The 15,427-nt window shown below is 37.7% G+C and overlaps 1 protein-coding gene across 1 annotated transcript in view; it reads left to right on the plus strand.

Moving 5' to 3' along the window:
* NRG3 (neuregulin 3) overlaps window positions 1–14,882 on the plus strand; it is a 400,979-nt gene extending 386,097 nt beyond the window's left edge. The window contains exons 8-9 of the mRNA XM_074154671.1: window positions 8,274–8,444; window positions 14,375–14,882. Of these exons, the coding sequence (XP_074010772.1) occupies window positions 8,274–8,444; window positions 14,375–14,882 (679 nt within the window). The remainder of the gene's footprint in view (window positions 1–8,273; window positions 8,445–14,374) is intronic.
* Window positions 14,883–15,427: the final 545 nt, after the last annotated feature.

Here is a 15,427-nt window from a genome sequence, read left to right on the forward strand (position 1 = left end):
AGTTACGATCTAGCTTCTGTAGTATTTGATGCATTTTCATTGCGGTACCCAGTCATCTACATGTTCCCTTTCTTCTGAATGAATGATTTGCTTAACCTACCAAAGTGCAGCATATGAGCCAGGAAGGGATATTTGGATCCTAACTACTTTTACCTTACTTAAGCCTTTAATTTGGCATGAAAAAATGATGCCAACTGTCATGTCAGATCCATTTCTAAGGGCTTATTCCTTATTACACAGAGATTTTCAAAATATGCTTAATAATTTTACTGATCATAGATGAACTATGGAACTGCTACCTAGAATGCTTCCCACTGTAGTTTTGGGGGAAACTTTATCTCCATTTAGTCAAAGGGTGAAGTTCAGCAAACACACAGTGACATTCCCTTACCTTTAATAACACAATCGCAATATCCAGGTTTGAAATGTTTTAGGTGCTTTACCATGACATTACCTAAGCTTAAAAATAAATGGAAATAAATTAAAGACTGAAAATATTTTATTTATGAACGTCACTTAAAATAAAAGCTGAATGACTCTCTAGAGTCCCTATTTTCTATAGGGAAATTACAGAATAAGACACACTGAATTTATAGTGAACTAATGCATAATCCCAAATTGCTCATTTCAACACCTTTGCACACAAAATCTTTCTTTCCCAGAAAAACAAACAAACAAAAAACCAAACAAAAAAAAGCCCAGCAGTCATCTGTCATCTTTGCAGATGTCAAGCACCGGTATATCTTAAGACTCTTTGCTTCAGAACTGTTTTAAGATGTGGAATGACTAGCTTAATTTATAAAGAATTCTTTTTGTAGTTTTGTAACTTAAGATTTATTATACAAGGCCCTTGCTTCATAAAACATGCAACAGATTTGAACATTTAAGACTTATAAGGCTGTCTAATTTATGCACCATGTGACAGCTTCCTAATTTACTCACTTTCTTTACTTTGGCCAAATGGTCAAATGTGGCCAAATGAGGAAAATTCTTTTTCTACTGGGGTACGTTTTGTCCTAAACATCCCTTAATTCCTTTCCAAACCTGCCATGAACCTGGAAAAATTACAGCAGCTCTACAGGTTCTCTGTTTTATGCTGCTGTTAAGCTATATTATTGTTTTGTTTCTGCTTGCTACAGATATATTTTGTTCCACATCCAGAGCTGTTTTGTCTGCTGGTGATTTCAAGGGCATTAATGATGGGTGATTATTTCTTAAAATCAGGAACTGTCTATTTCCAGTTCCCAAAACCAGTACAGTTTTGGCCTGGCAGTAAGATTATCAAGGTGGAGAATCATTTGGGGTTGCTGAAATTTGACTGACCGAGATCACCTAGTTATTTCACTCAGATTACTAGGTAATCACAATTTTCTGTCTCTACCAACCTCAGCTGCATGCTAAGAATTACTGCAGAGATTGAATTGAAAATTTGAATCTCCACTGAATCTTAGTTCTAAAATATTTCACCTGTATTATGCACTATTATTACGGTAGAAGAATTTTACATCATCTGCTTGCGTATGTAAAACAACTCTAAGTGCTGTCAGAACTGGAAAGTAACAAATGTGTTTAATCAGTAAACTTCCTTTAAAATACACAATGTGCTCAAAAGTTCATCTTGGATTATTTGTTGATTTTAGTAAGAAGAAAACCCGTACTGTCTTAATTTCTAATGGATAGAAACAAATTAGAGTTTTATTAATTATGGGATTGAGTTGTGATCCCTTTGAATAGCAGTTTTCTTGGTAATTAGTCATTCTGACTTTCATTCATTGATTCAGTCATCATTGATTTTAGAGGGATTCATTTCAGAGAATACCATGATGAAAGCCAAACGCAGAGGCTTTCAGCCTGGAGCAGTTGTATTGTCTTACAAAAATGCAAAATAGGATAAACTTACTCTGAAATTTACAATAATTTGTTCACATTTTAATGAGATTTTAACACTACAAAAAACACAGTAAAAACATTTTTTTTATTAAGCATTTTATTCTTTATGCTCCCAATATGATTGATTTAGTTTAAATTAACAGAAAGAGTAAATGTAAGTTATTCTGTAAATAAGGCTATTCAATTTCAAAGAACAAGTATTGATAAACTAAAGCAACTAAGAATGTAAAGGCAGAGGAAGCCTGAAAGGGAGGAAGAATAAGGGATCTGGTATTTTCCCAAGGAAAGAACATAGTTTTCTGGAGCAACTTACTAAAAAGAATGCCTAAGAGGAATGGGGTGTAGGAGAAGAAACAAACTATATCACAGAGGGCAAGCAGTCATGCTTGAAGCGAACATTTCCAGGAAACACTGAGAGTTAAGAATTGCTGGTAATACTGAAAGCAATCAGTTGTTCTTGCTGTATGAAGGAGTACCATACACGAAGAAGCAAAGCTTGTGGTGAGACAGAGATAATATGTGAAGCAGTTAGGGCAATCCTGAATGAATATACTTCATTTTTCAGTTAGGATGATTATTTGACGGCAAAGGTAGAATGGAAATGGAATCAAATGTATGAAAATAGACATTACTACAGTCAAAGTGGAAGTAAAATGCAGAAATCAAAGCCCTCAAGTCAAGATGATCTGGTTAATCTTGATCAAAGAAGTCTGGAAGGAGAACTGGCTCATGAAATTTCAAATGTGGTAGCAAAATCTATCAAAATGGGAGCTGTGCCATGTAATGATGGAATAGAAAATGTCAAATATTTAGGAAGAGAAAAAATTTATCAAAGGAACTGAAGACCTATTATGTTGAGTTAGACTACCTTTAGGGCAAATGTGGGGGTAGCAGATTCTGTGGGTGGATGTAAAAAAGGCTAAAAATTCTCATGAGGTTTACCAGAAGCAGTTCCTGCAACACTACACTAATGACTTTCTTTGTATTTGGTGTAGGTGAGCTAGATCGCACAGCCTGAGTCAATGTTTGATTTGTTGTCATGCGTCTAATGCCTTTAATGGGAGAAAGTAAAGAGAGGCAGAAAAAATATAATGCACATATACAGAGGTGGTTAAAAGGGAGATAGTAAGGAGTTACATTGAGAAGGTACGTGCTGGGCTGAAGACATTCACCACTGGAGCACTAATAGAGCTCTCAAAGTAGTAGTTGACATTGGGTACAAATTTTGTTTAATGCTTTTGTGCATGACTGGTACAAAAAAAGTTGGAAAATACTGAAAAAAATTGTTAAAAGACAGACTTGGTGCAGATAAGGATCTAGTTATAAAGAATGAATTGAATAACTTTGAAGAGTAGCATAACAGAGGTGGATTGAAGTTCAGCAGTACTAACTACAAGGTCAGGCATTTGGGAACTAATAACAAAATTTTAGAAGCAAATGAGGAAGAAAAGATTCAGTATATACTACTTGCTCAAAGGAAACCAAGTCACAAAGTGATGCAGACGTGCAAAAGATAAATGGGATGAGAGGAAGTATTAATCAAGACATTTCCATCAGAAAGTCAGAAAAATTAAAACCACTTTATGAGACACTTGTAACTTCATTTGAATATAGCATGAGAATACACCACTATTATCTCACCTGGTTAAAATGGTCGCTTGATTACTATGGGCTCAAATTGCATTAATGAGCTAATATGAGGAATGAATAATCTGTGTTCCATAGAAAGTATTAGAGAGTCTCTCTCATTTCAGTCTTTAGTTCAGAAGACTGAAAAGAGTATATGACTGCTGCTTATGAATACATCAGAGAAAGCTTAATGAGGAGTAAAAGACATTGAAAATGAAGGAGTATGGTGGCACATATGACAAATAGATGTATACTCATCATAAATAATTTTAAACTGAAAAGAAGCCTCAAAGTTTTCAATATAGAATAACTTTCTGGAGTAGTAGCCTGGTTATCATTCTAGTTTTAGGATGAAGGTTGATCAATGCACTATAGGAAGTATATGATGAAGTTATGGCAGATGATTAAACTCAGTGCCACTGAGGTACCTTCGAATGCTCTGTTCCCTTTTCCTATTGTATGTATCCTATTTAGTATGTTGGAACCATGGTGGACCAGATGATATAGGTAGTGTTGAAGAAATTATGTTGAGTTGCAAAGGCCCCGATCAGCCCCGGCACATGCTATTACTGAATATGTGAATAATAAGTAATGGAAGCAACAATGCACACATTTCCAAAATCAAGAGTAGATTTGTAGGTATAGGCTGACTGCTGGAAAGCTTCTCCTGCATATGTGAAGGGACAATAGAGTTTTGCAAACAGCAGGCTACAGTCCTACTCCATCACCTGGGCTGAGAACCTGACCAGCTGTAACTGTTCATAAACACAAGCTAGGAAACACAGGTCATCGAGCCATTGTAGATTAGAAGTTTTCCTAGACAATAATCATGTACTGAGGCAGAACATGATTACTTTGCAAAGACACGGGAAAAGAGTGATGTTTAAATGCTTAGGATACAGAATGCTATAGAGAAAAAAGGAATAAAACTACTAGGTTCAGTTCGCTTATGCCATGGCTTTTTTGGCATAATAATCTTACAATCGTAGTATTATCTTAATCACATACAGTGTTGTTGAAGTCCCAAATATTATGCTAACTTTCTCCCTTTGGGGAGCCATCTGTAACACAGGCTCCAACAGAGACGTGCTTATTGTGGGTTATCTCGTTCTTGTAACCAATTTGACAAAAGGGCTTTGTGATACAGTGTTATTATTGTTGCACCGTATTTACTGAGAGATGCTTATGTTCTCAGGAATAACAGACCCTTTTTATTAAAACTGAAAATTGGTTGAAAGTCTGAATAGTTCATATGTACAAAGGGTAGCAGTCTAACAGCCTGAAAATGTGGCTCCTAGGAAACATCAGAAGACACAGTCTATCTAGCAGCTAGCTCTGTCACTGGGGTATGTATTTAATGTTTTTGTCTTGCAAGGACAAAACCATGTCTTCAACACTAATGTTTGCATCTCATGATCAGTACGTAATATAGCGCGTAATATAATATGCCTCTCTGCATAGTTTTTGCAGGTACAGAGCCAGAGTATTTACAATCAGTTTTAGAACTTTCCTTCCTCCCTCAACTTAACATCTTTATTTTAATGAATTGCAATCATGAATAATTAAAATAGATATACACACAATCACGGTTATACTCACTATTTCTGTACCTCCATTGTGCTTATTGAACAAGAAGGGAAGGATTGGGATCCCATCCAAAGTTTCAACACTTGTTAATTCTCTTCATATTTCTGTTGACAAAGTTCTTTCTGAATGTGTTCATAATGTGATGTATAATCAATGTTCTTTAGTAATTAACTAAAAAGTAGTGCAGGAGGATTCCCAGAGTTACCGTAAATTCACTACAAGTCTTCTCCTCTTCATGAACATGGTTACCTGCCCTTGGGAGTTGTGTATGTGCCTTGAGAACAGAATCCTCCAACTGCTGAGATAGATTTCGTTTTTACTTGGTTGCTCAACCTAAAGAAAATTTTCACACAAAACGATTTACAACAGTGAATCCCAAATTCTTAATTAACTTTAGAGATGGTTGAACTACGTCTTTCAAACCATTAATTCATCAGAACTATATTTCTCCCTAGTTTATGCATAACTTGTGAATCAGTTCAAACATACTCTGATTTTTGTTATTCTGGAGTAACTGATTTTAAATACCTATCTGCTATAGCTTTCATTATTGGTCTGTTTTATTGAACAGCTCAGTAATGTGGGCTGGATTCTTTCACCCAGTTAGACTGGAATGCAGGGAGGAAGAAACCATAATGTTTTCCCTGAAGAATCCGAAAGGAGAGGAACACTTCCTCAAAGAAAGGAACACTTTACGTGAGCAATAGAGCAGAAGCCTGAGAGGGACTATATTAACATTTTTGGAGGAAGAGTATTTTGACATTCATAGCAGTTTTGTGAAAAAGGAAAAACTTTATTATACTGGAGTTACTTTTTCATAGACCTTTTAACACAAATTGTTACTATCTTGTCTTTGGTGCTTCCAGAAATGAGCGTTATCCTGCAGCGTGCAGCTGCACTATCTGTAAATATTTCCTGGTCCTTCTTAGTGAATTTGTCTTGTCCGTGACCACAAATTATCTTTGTTCTTTTTCCTCTCAGGTATTTCTGTCAGAAACGCTGAAAGCATAAGAACCTCACATTAGCAACAAATTGATTGCTTAAGCTCTGTCGGTGCTGGAGCTGCTGTGATTGCAGGAAGATGTTGGCATGTGCCAGATCCCTTCAGTCTAACCAGCCCACGCACCTTCAGCAGCCTGTAGTGTCTAGTGTTAGAGGTAGCAATGAGAGTTTCAGTGCAAGTTGAAGGAAGCACAGACAGGGCATTTACATGCGTCTTTGCTGCAGTTTATATGAATTATCTCAGGTATACCTGTATGTGTTGCAATGACATTTATGTAATACAGAGCTTTTGTGAATTTGCATGTTATTAGATGGGAGACCATGTGCTGTCATCCAAGAAGGAAGACGTGCATCAAACCAACCACAATTAAACAATGCCTTTTGAGTCTCACATATTTGCAATCAATCTAAAGTCTGTTAAATTAATCAGTTTGTTGACTTTTCTACTACATTGATGAATATGCTGCAATCAATAAAAACTCCTGAAATTCATTATCCATCACGAATTATTCATTCAGCTGCATCTGTTAAGATCCCCTGCTGTCATAATCTCAGACTCTCCTGAGCAGAAATTGTCAGTTGTTTTGTGAAGTGGTAGTGTTATTTTACAGAACATGAACTGCAACTCACAACTTGAACTCAGCCTTCAGAATTGAAAGGCCAGTACTTTGGGGGTTTTTAAAAGTTTTTTTGCAGCCTCCTTAATAGCTAAGGGAAAACCTATTTAAGGAAGCACGGAAAATCCTAGAGGGAGTGCTATTACTATGGGTTATCAATCTTTTCAATTAAAAAGAACCAGGAAAGTAAAAATGTGGAAGAGAACAGAGCAGAGACTGTGATGGAACACTGCTAGCCTGAGCAGTAGATAGAGACTGTTGAATTTCTTTATGTTTTGACTTTGGGGAGAAAAGGTCAGGTTTAATGGAAAGGCACTAAGATAATTTGTCCAACATATTTGGTCCAAGCAAGATTTGCTTTGGGAGTAGATGTGGCCCTAACTATAAATGAAGTTCCCACTAGGTATAAAATGCAGATTGCTTTTAAGTCACATTATAATAGGAAAAGAGAAGCAAACTTACCAAAAGACTTTTGCATAGCTGAATTGTATCAGAAGTTCAAATTATTCATGTAATCAAAAATAATAATTCTTAAAATGCATCTACAAAACCTATATTAAAACATTGCTAAGGATGTGACAGAATATTAGGTAATACATACTCATTTCTGAGACCGAAGAGATGTCAAGTGAAGTAGGAGTAGCTGGAAGATGAATAGCCAGTCATACCATGCAGTACTGTGACCTACTGTTAACAGTAGGAATGCCTTAATTCTATGTTCCCTTATTTTTGCATTAGCAACAGCTGTATTTATGGTTAATATACCAAATCTATAGTTTCTAGATATCTTTTAATTCCTGTATGAAATGGAAAAAATCCATTCTCCTTCCAAAACAGTACAAAGTTGTTATTTACAAAAGCAGTTTTCTAAAATAAGTAGAAAAACTATTACTTGTTTTTATCATATTCAAGTTTGTATTGTATCACATAAAGAAACAGTATTTATCTATGTATAAAGAAGAAAACAATGTATATAAAACAATAATAAAACAATATAGAAATGAAGTCTTGTTCAACATGGAGAAAACATGTCATAGATGATTTCTTTAAGCTGCAGTTGATAAGCTTCACTTACATTCTTCACTTAATATTTTTTCCAATTTAATGTTGCTGTCTCAGGAAGCAAGACGCCGTAGGCTGATAGATGATACAGTGGACTCTAAATCTAAGATCTGATTTTAAGCTCAGCTGTAGGTATGATGCTGTTCATTTATACTGTCTGAGGAGTCACCTCTATATAGCGGGATTATGGTATGCAGCATGGAAAAAAAAGAAGCATCCTTCATCAAGTACAAGAAAACATTTAATATACCAGGCAATTACTTTCTTTCCTAGAAGAGAGGTGGTGTATTAAATACTGCACAGACAGCAGCTAACTGTGGGTTATAGTACAATATTTCCAAAAAGAATTTCTACTGATGTCATAGACCACCACAACAAAGTTTACAAAAACAGTAATCCATGAGTTATTAATCCTGAATCTTTAATTTGCAGAAGATTACAGTTGTTCTGTGATAATTTTTACTGTACTCTTGGTGTTGTTCCTAGAAGTCTTTCTTCATGCTGCAGCCCAGGACAAAAAAGTGGGATGCTACATAGAAATGCCTTTCGGAGGACTCCTCCCTTACCTCGGGGTAGGTTCAATGGAATTACAGGACCAGCATATCAACAGCTAGAAGAGTCAAGGATCACAGACCAGGACACAATACCTTGTCACGGGTAAGCACTAACATAACTGCAGTGAGCCAGTTTGTGAGTGGCTGCTGTTATGCGGTTAATACGCTTTGCCATTACAGTCCTTCCGACTTTGGTGTAACGTACTGTGGATCCAGGGTTTATAGTTCTGAAAGCAGAGGAATGTTTTCAGCGTACCGGCTCTTTGAAGGTAATGCGGTTTTATTTGGCTGGCTGCTCTTTTTAAGCCTTTTGAAGGCTGTAGAAGGAGTGATTAGAACAAACTGTAAGTGATTGACAATGTTACTCTTTATAACTGATGCTTTTTCTAGCGGTGCCGTGATGTTCTAGTAACTTTTGCATAGCATTTTTTGATTCCAACAGCACTGGGCAAATAAGAGAATATAATTCAGAAGTCCATCTTTCATGTTTTTTTAAATAAATCTCTGTACATTGTGAAGTATGTTTGCTGTAGAGTGAAGACCAATCACTTCACATAGGTTTGTCTTTGAAAATGCACAAAGAATCCAATATTTTTTTCTTTTTAAATTCAGCTTATTATAATATTGAATGTGAGCTCCAGCTGTACATAAGGTCTGAATTTCAGAGGTGCTCCTGAGCACCTGCAGCTGCCTTTGAAGTCTTTTGCAATTGCTGAGGTATTTTGTATAATATTTACATATCCCTATAGATTTCCGAAGACTTTCCAGAATCACTACAAGTATATTATATGTAAAAATAGGAGTGATATCTGGAATGGAATAAAACACCAATTTCATTTGGACATGTGTAAGTCACAGCTAAGTGCAGCGAAGCAAACGGTTACACCGCGAGCAGGCAGCTGCACGTTTTGGTATCAGAACTGTCTTTATGAAGTGCGGAACTGAGGTTACCTACATGTTTAATTTTCCTCGGGGAATAAAGGAGCTATTATCACTATCCACTCTGTCCTCCTGGGAAATGACAGCCACAAATGCTGGCCTAGAATAAGCGTCGTTACATGCGTGTGTTGTTGCATGTGTCCTCAGGACCTCCCTAGCTGCTTCCCAACCTGCAGCGGGATTCCCCAGTCTGGGGAACTCCATGAGAGGGGCCCTTAGCTCACTAAACATCTGTAGCTGAATCTACTTAACAAAGTTGGCCTCGGCAATTAGTAAAGACAGGCCAAGAACACGGCTTAGCTAGGAAGGGAGAAAGCAAAGCAGCAAAAGGTTTGGGTGTCTGGTGTCTTCTTTTAAAAAGTACAAATTTGTCTCATACTTCTTTCATTGTTACTACTTGCTGCTTCTAGGGAAAAACTTGTTTATTGCTTCTTGCAGTAAATATATTATTGTTTGTTTGTATGATAATGTATGTATAAATCCTTATGAAAGTTGTGACTCTGAATGCAACCTTTGCTGAAAGGGGCAGGGCTAAGAGCCTTCCCCCTTCAGTGGCCGTGTCTTGTAACACAGGCTTTGGATAGTTCTGCAGCCCCTTCCTAGCGTGAGAAGTGAATTAGAAACCAGCAAAGCTGTCTTGTTGGTAGTTGTATTTACGCTTCTATAGGAAATGGGTGTGGGATATTACAGGCATCATCTTGTACTGGCCTATATTTTAAGTTTGCAATTCTGCAAGAGGTTGATATTTGGACAAGACTGTGACCCCTTCTGGCCTCAGTCCATTAGAGCACTTCATCTGTATTTTGTGCGCTAGGGATGTCTGTAGAATTAGACCTTCCTAATATTGACTCTAAGTCAATAGAGTCCTTGGGATTCTATTGGGACCTTTCTCTGAAGTTCTCCGAGTGCATCAACAGGTGGTGTTGTGACAGGGAGTCACGGCAGCCTGTGTATATCACAAATACGGTTCCAAAAGTCTTCAACTAGTACCCATGGAAGGGAATTTTTTCATGTCAGTGTTAGGCATGAACACAAAAGGAATTCTTTGATCATGCTTTATTACAATGCTTTACTATTGATGGTTTTTATGAAAATGAAGGCTTTTAAGAGTGTAACAAACCTTTTGGCAAGTTATTTTGTGTTGCAGCAATGAAGTAATCTTTTCAACCAAAATATAAGGATGCATCTTATCTCTGAACAAAAGGAAAAAATAATTCACTAATTCTGCTTCATGTGGAATTCTTCTAACTTAGGAAGAGGTCTCCCCAAAATTGGGTGACTTTTTACTATCTAAATATTTGCTAGTTTCATAGTGTTGGTATTCTCATTAGATTTCCAACCCAAATTAAAAGTTCCCTCGTCCCCTGCAGAACTTGCACTCCTTCCTTTCTTCTCCCTTCTCACCTCCATCTTTCCCTATAGGGATGCACAAATCAAAGTGGCTTATCTCCAATTCTGTGAGCCTGAAGGTCATCCATCAGCAGCTCTGGCTGAAGTTTAGTCAGAATTTATGTGTTTATATTTTATAAATAAGAGGCTAATTTACCTGATGAATTTTTGTCTAGTCCTGTAAAAGTGCTCCTCTTCCCATCCCACATTGAGAAAAAAGCTTTTGCTGCCTTCAGGAAGCGCCAGATGTCATTATTTGCAACAGGATCTAATATCTGCAGAGTCTGAGTCAAATATCAGTTATTTCATCAGTATGCTGCTTGAAGGAGTTGAAAAACCTGCCTGAAATGAGGGGCTTAAAGAAAACAAACCATCTCCGTGCCAGTCACATCTCAGAGACCGATTCAAGTCCCTGAGGGTGTCAGGAGTTTACGTGCAGTTAAATGGACAGTGGTTTGATCAAATGCTTCCGGTGACAGCTGTTTGCGTTGCACAATATGAAGTGTTAGAAGTACTGCTTTATAGCCTGTGAATGCGTACATATACAGGTATAAATCACAGAATCTTCTTGGTTGGAAGGGACCTTTGAGATCATTGAGTCCAATGCGTGTTGTGTACATAAATGTGTTTATGTATACAAGACCCAATGTGTCATATCGGGCGGGGGAGGGGGGGATATAGGTATATGTGCTTACAAGGCTGGACCAAAGCCTGGTGATGCCACTGGAGTGACTCCCAATCCTCTCAACGGACCTTGTTGTCAGTCTCATGTACTGAACCTATAGCAATAGGGCTTACAGCAAATCTATTGGTACTATGCTAAATAAAAAAACATTTTGTATTTTAAGTTCTGATCCCTTCTGTCTCTCTTTAATATCTATTTTAAGGGGGCAGTAAAATTATTATGCTTCTTTCAGTTTTATTCTTTAATTTAAACTCTTAAACACCTTATGAGTGTAACGTAATTACTGTTGCATATTTATAAATGTTTGAGTTTCTTTTTTTGCTTGGTTTTAGAAAGAGGGTGGAGAGAAAGCTGTGCTTTGGAATACATGCACATGAATGGATTTACTTAGACAAAATAATTTTTCAGATTAAAAAAAGATATCTTAGGAGGAACTATAGTTCTGGGAAAGTTAATTATAAGAAAATGTAATTAAGATTCTGCAATTATAGGTCTAAGTCTCAGTCTATTGAAAACAGCAGCAATTGGATGTTCGAAGTAGGAGCATGGATCAGTTTGTAATTAAGCAAAAGCTGAATCTCACATGGTTTAGATGTAATATCCCTACTAGTTTAAGACCATTCCTATTGCACACAGTGTACGTGCTTTAGTTCAACCTCAGTCCTCCTTTGAAAGCCCTGTGAGCACAGGGCAGAAACATGTAATTCTGGCATAAAATTGGTGTGTCTATCTTTACTTCAAAAAATATTATGGAAATATGCCAGGTATTGCGTTACATGTTATTGTTGCTGCCAATTAGCTTTCCAAATAGCAAGAATAATTGAATCTCTATTATGGAATTGGCAAATGTTACTGTTTTCTCACCAAACACATTTTAATTCAGTCTTTTCTTGTTTTTGCTTATATATCATCCATATAATACATCCATTGCATGTGAAAGTCATTAAAAACATTCACTCCCTTTGTTTTCAGGGTGCAGCCCAGAATATATTTAGGGCCCGAATTACCAAAAAAGGGAATAATGCAACTGATGCGATCTCTCCAGCTATAGTCGTTTGAACAATTATATAATAAGCAAAGGAAACAAGAATGGGCACAACCCAAAGGTCTGCACTCTTTTGTTTTTCATTTATTTTTTTTTTTAATTGTCCTCCCTCGGGAATAATATCCCTGATCAGTATTTCATTCATACTGATTCTTGAAGTCTGTTGTAAAAAGGCCCTCTATAAATGGCTACAATGTGGCTAAGCATAGTGCAAATGTAATTAACCGAAAGCTGAGTCCCAGCTGGCTCAGATGTAAAACATAAATGCAGCTGTATGGCATGTACAAGAAGTTTCTAGCACGTGTCCAAAAAAGCCGCTTGCTATATTATTCCCCTGGGTCCTGCTTCCCAAAGCAGTATCTCTTTCCATCAGAGAGCAGCAAAGATCACAGCACCTCCTTATCGCAGAGCTCCCAGCCGGTCTTTTGGGGATGCCTGGAGAGTGCTGGTGCAGGGGCTGCGCAGAACTGCATGCGTGCACGTGTACAGGTTAATGTGTCAAGCAGTTGTACAAACACGCTGCCACCATAGACAAGTTAATTACAAGTCAGAGGTGTTCTGCTGGAAATGAGCCTAAAGATATCTATCTCCTCCTCGCTCCTGTCTGACAGCTTGCCAGAAGGATGGGGCCAAAGGAAGCCTTTCCAGTTAATTAGCATTGTGTGCTAATATTGGACTATGGCTGTTTCATGCAATTCGCTTTCTTTTCCTTAGTTCTCTTTCTGCTAATGCCAAAAAGCAGCAAGGTAGGTAAGAGTAGAAGGATATCCCTAGTGAAGTCCACAGGCTTAAGCAGCTTTCAGAAACATACCCTTCAAGTCAGAGCTCAAAGCACCTGCTTCCACAACAGACCTAATTGTTGCTTTCCTCGTCCGTGGATAAAACATATTAGAGTTCACCATTAGCTTGCCTTATAAAATAGTGATATGATCAGAAAGCTGATTATAAATAAAATATGTTCCGGTACTGAGGTGATGTCTGTGGTCCTTGGCAATCATGACTAGATATAGTAACTCTTAGAGCACCAAATTGCCAGTAATACTACTTCTCAGATGGGAAACATCTTTTTTTTTTGGTCATTGTTTCCTTTATTTTATATTTAGTATACTTTCCATTTCTGTTTTTCAAGTATTTCCTGTAAAAGAAAACACTTTCTGATCAGAATAATGAATTTGGCTTTGAAACAAAATGGAAATGTTGATAAAAATTCACCAAAGTTGCCTCACAATAAATAAAATCATGCTATGATATGTATTAATGGAGGATAAAGGTGGAGGGTTTTTTTTGAAACACAGGATTTCAGTATCAGGAAAACACAGACATTTGCTCAAGCCCAATATATTACCTGTATTTCCAGATGAGATCTAAGCAAACAAATCAGGCCAACATTAGGAGTATGGGCTATTGGAAAAAAAAAACCACCATATTTTTCAGAGGTACGCTACACTTAGATGCTCTGCTTGTTTGAAGAGGAGCACAGATTTTCATTTCGATGTAAAGAAAGACTACACAACCGTGTTTTGTTTAAAGCTCTTTTTTCCTGCAACTTTAAAAATTTTTTTTCCTAAAATAGCCATTTGACATCGAGAGTTCTGGTGTTGTAGACAGCATCAATCCATTTCCCCAGTTAGGAATGTAGGAACAGATTTTCAAATTTAATTTCAAAGAAAATTGATAATACAGTATAAGTCCTGAAATCTTCTAAAAAGGAATTGTCGTTATTCTCATATACTGGTGGGCAAAATGAGATTGAGAGAAAAGCAGTGGTTTGCCACCAGCAGATCTGAGAATCAAAACCAGGTCTCCAGAGTCTGTTGTTTTCCCCAGGGCCCTACTATTACCAAGTGCTCCTAGCGCGAGGGAAGAATGACATGTATCTTTTCGGCACAGTTCACTGCATCTCATACAGCGTTCCTGCTGCCGATTGCATCTGACCGCTTGATGTACAACAAAAACTTCTTTTTACTCTTTCCAGGTATTCATCCAGTGGTTTAAAAACTCCTCAGAATACTTCAATAAATATGCAACTGCCTTCAAGAGAGACAACCCCTTATTTTAATAACGTGGATCAGAAGGACTTGGTCGGCTATTCATCTTCAAGGGCCAACTCCGTTCCCATCATCCCGTCTGTGGGCTTGGATGAAGCCTGCATGCAAATGCAAAATGTTTCTGAAGTAACAGGCATCAAATGGTGCAAAAACTCCTATTCAGCTGAACTTGTCAATGTGAGTTCCCCAGTCAGTAATTGTCTTATAGCAGAACAACACGAAGTCAAAATATTGCTAGAAACTGTGCAGGAGCAGATCCGGATTCTGACGGACGCGAGGCGGTCGGAAGACTATGAACTGGCGAGCGTAGAAGCAGAGAGCAGCGCGAGTGAAAACACGGCCTTTCTGCCCATGAGCCCCATGGCCAAGTCAGAGCGAGAGGCACAATTTGTCTTAAAAAGCGAAACGCAAAGAGACTCGGTATTGACCAAGTGACTTTGTGTGGGGGTTGTGGGAGGGAAAACGAGATCTGTGCATTCGATACTTTGCTAAAGAGGAAGGGAGGAAATTAAATACAAATTATTTATATGCATTAATTTAAGAGCATCTACTTAGAAGAAACCAAATAGTCAATCGCCCTCATATCATAGTGTTTTTTAACAAAATATTTTTTTAAGGGAAAAGTTCCAGGAGGGATGAAGCGTACATCAGGTGCTTTCTAGGCAGGATTACACATACAGTTTCTGTTACAGAGCATTTCACCACAGTCCCATTCAGCTGTCTGAAGGCTTAGGCTATGTGTCGTCTTTTCAGTAAAGGCCAAGATCATTCTTAGATTCATTTCTGGTCTCAGGGCAGCGCTGCAGTGAGCTGCTGGCCAGGGATGCAGACCCTGGGGAGCGAGTCCCATCACCCCGGCACAGACCTGGTCCCTTCTCCCTCTCTCCTCTTGGTTCCAGGTTCATACTAGGCACACAGACATCTACTTCTGAGGTCTGGTACCTACTGTGGAATGACAATAAATCCCTAAATTGAGCCAG

This window comes from Numenius arquata, chromosome 10 (assembly GCF_964106895.1).
Source record: "Numenius arquata chromosome 10, bNumArq3.hap1.1, whole genome shotgun sequence".
Lineage (NCBI taxonomy): Eukaryota > Metazoa > Chordata > Aves > Charadriiformes > Scolopacidae > Numenius > Numenius arquata.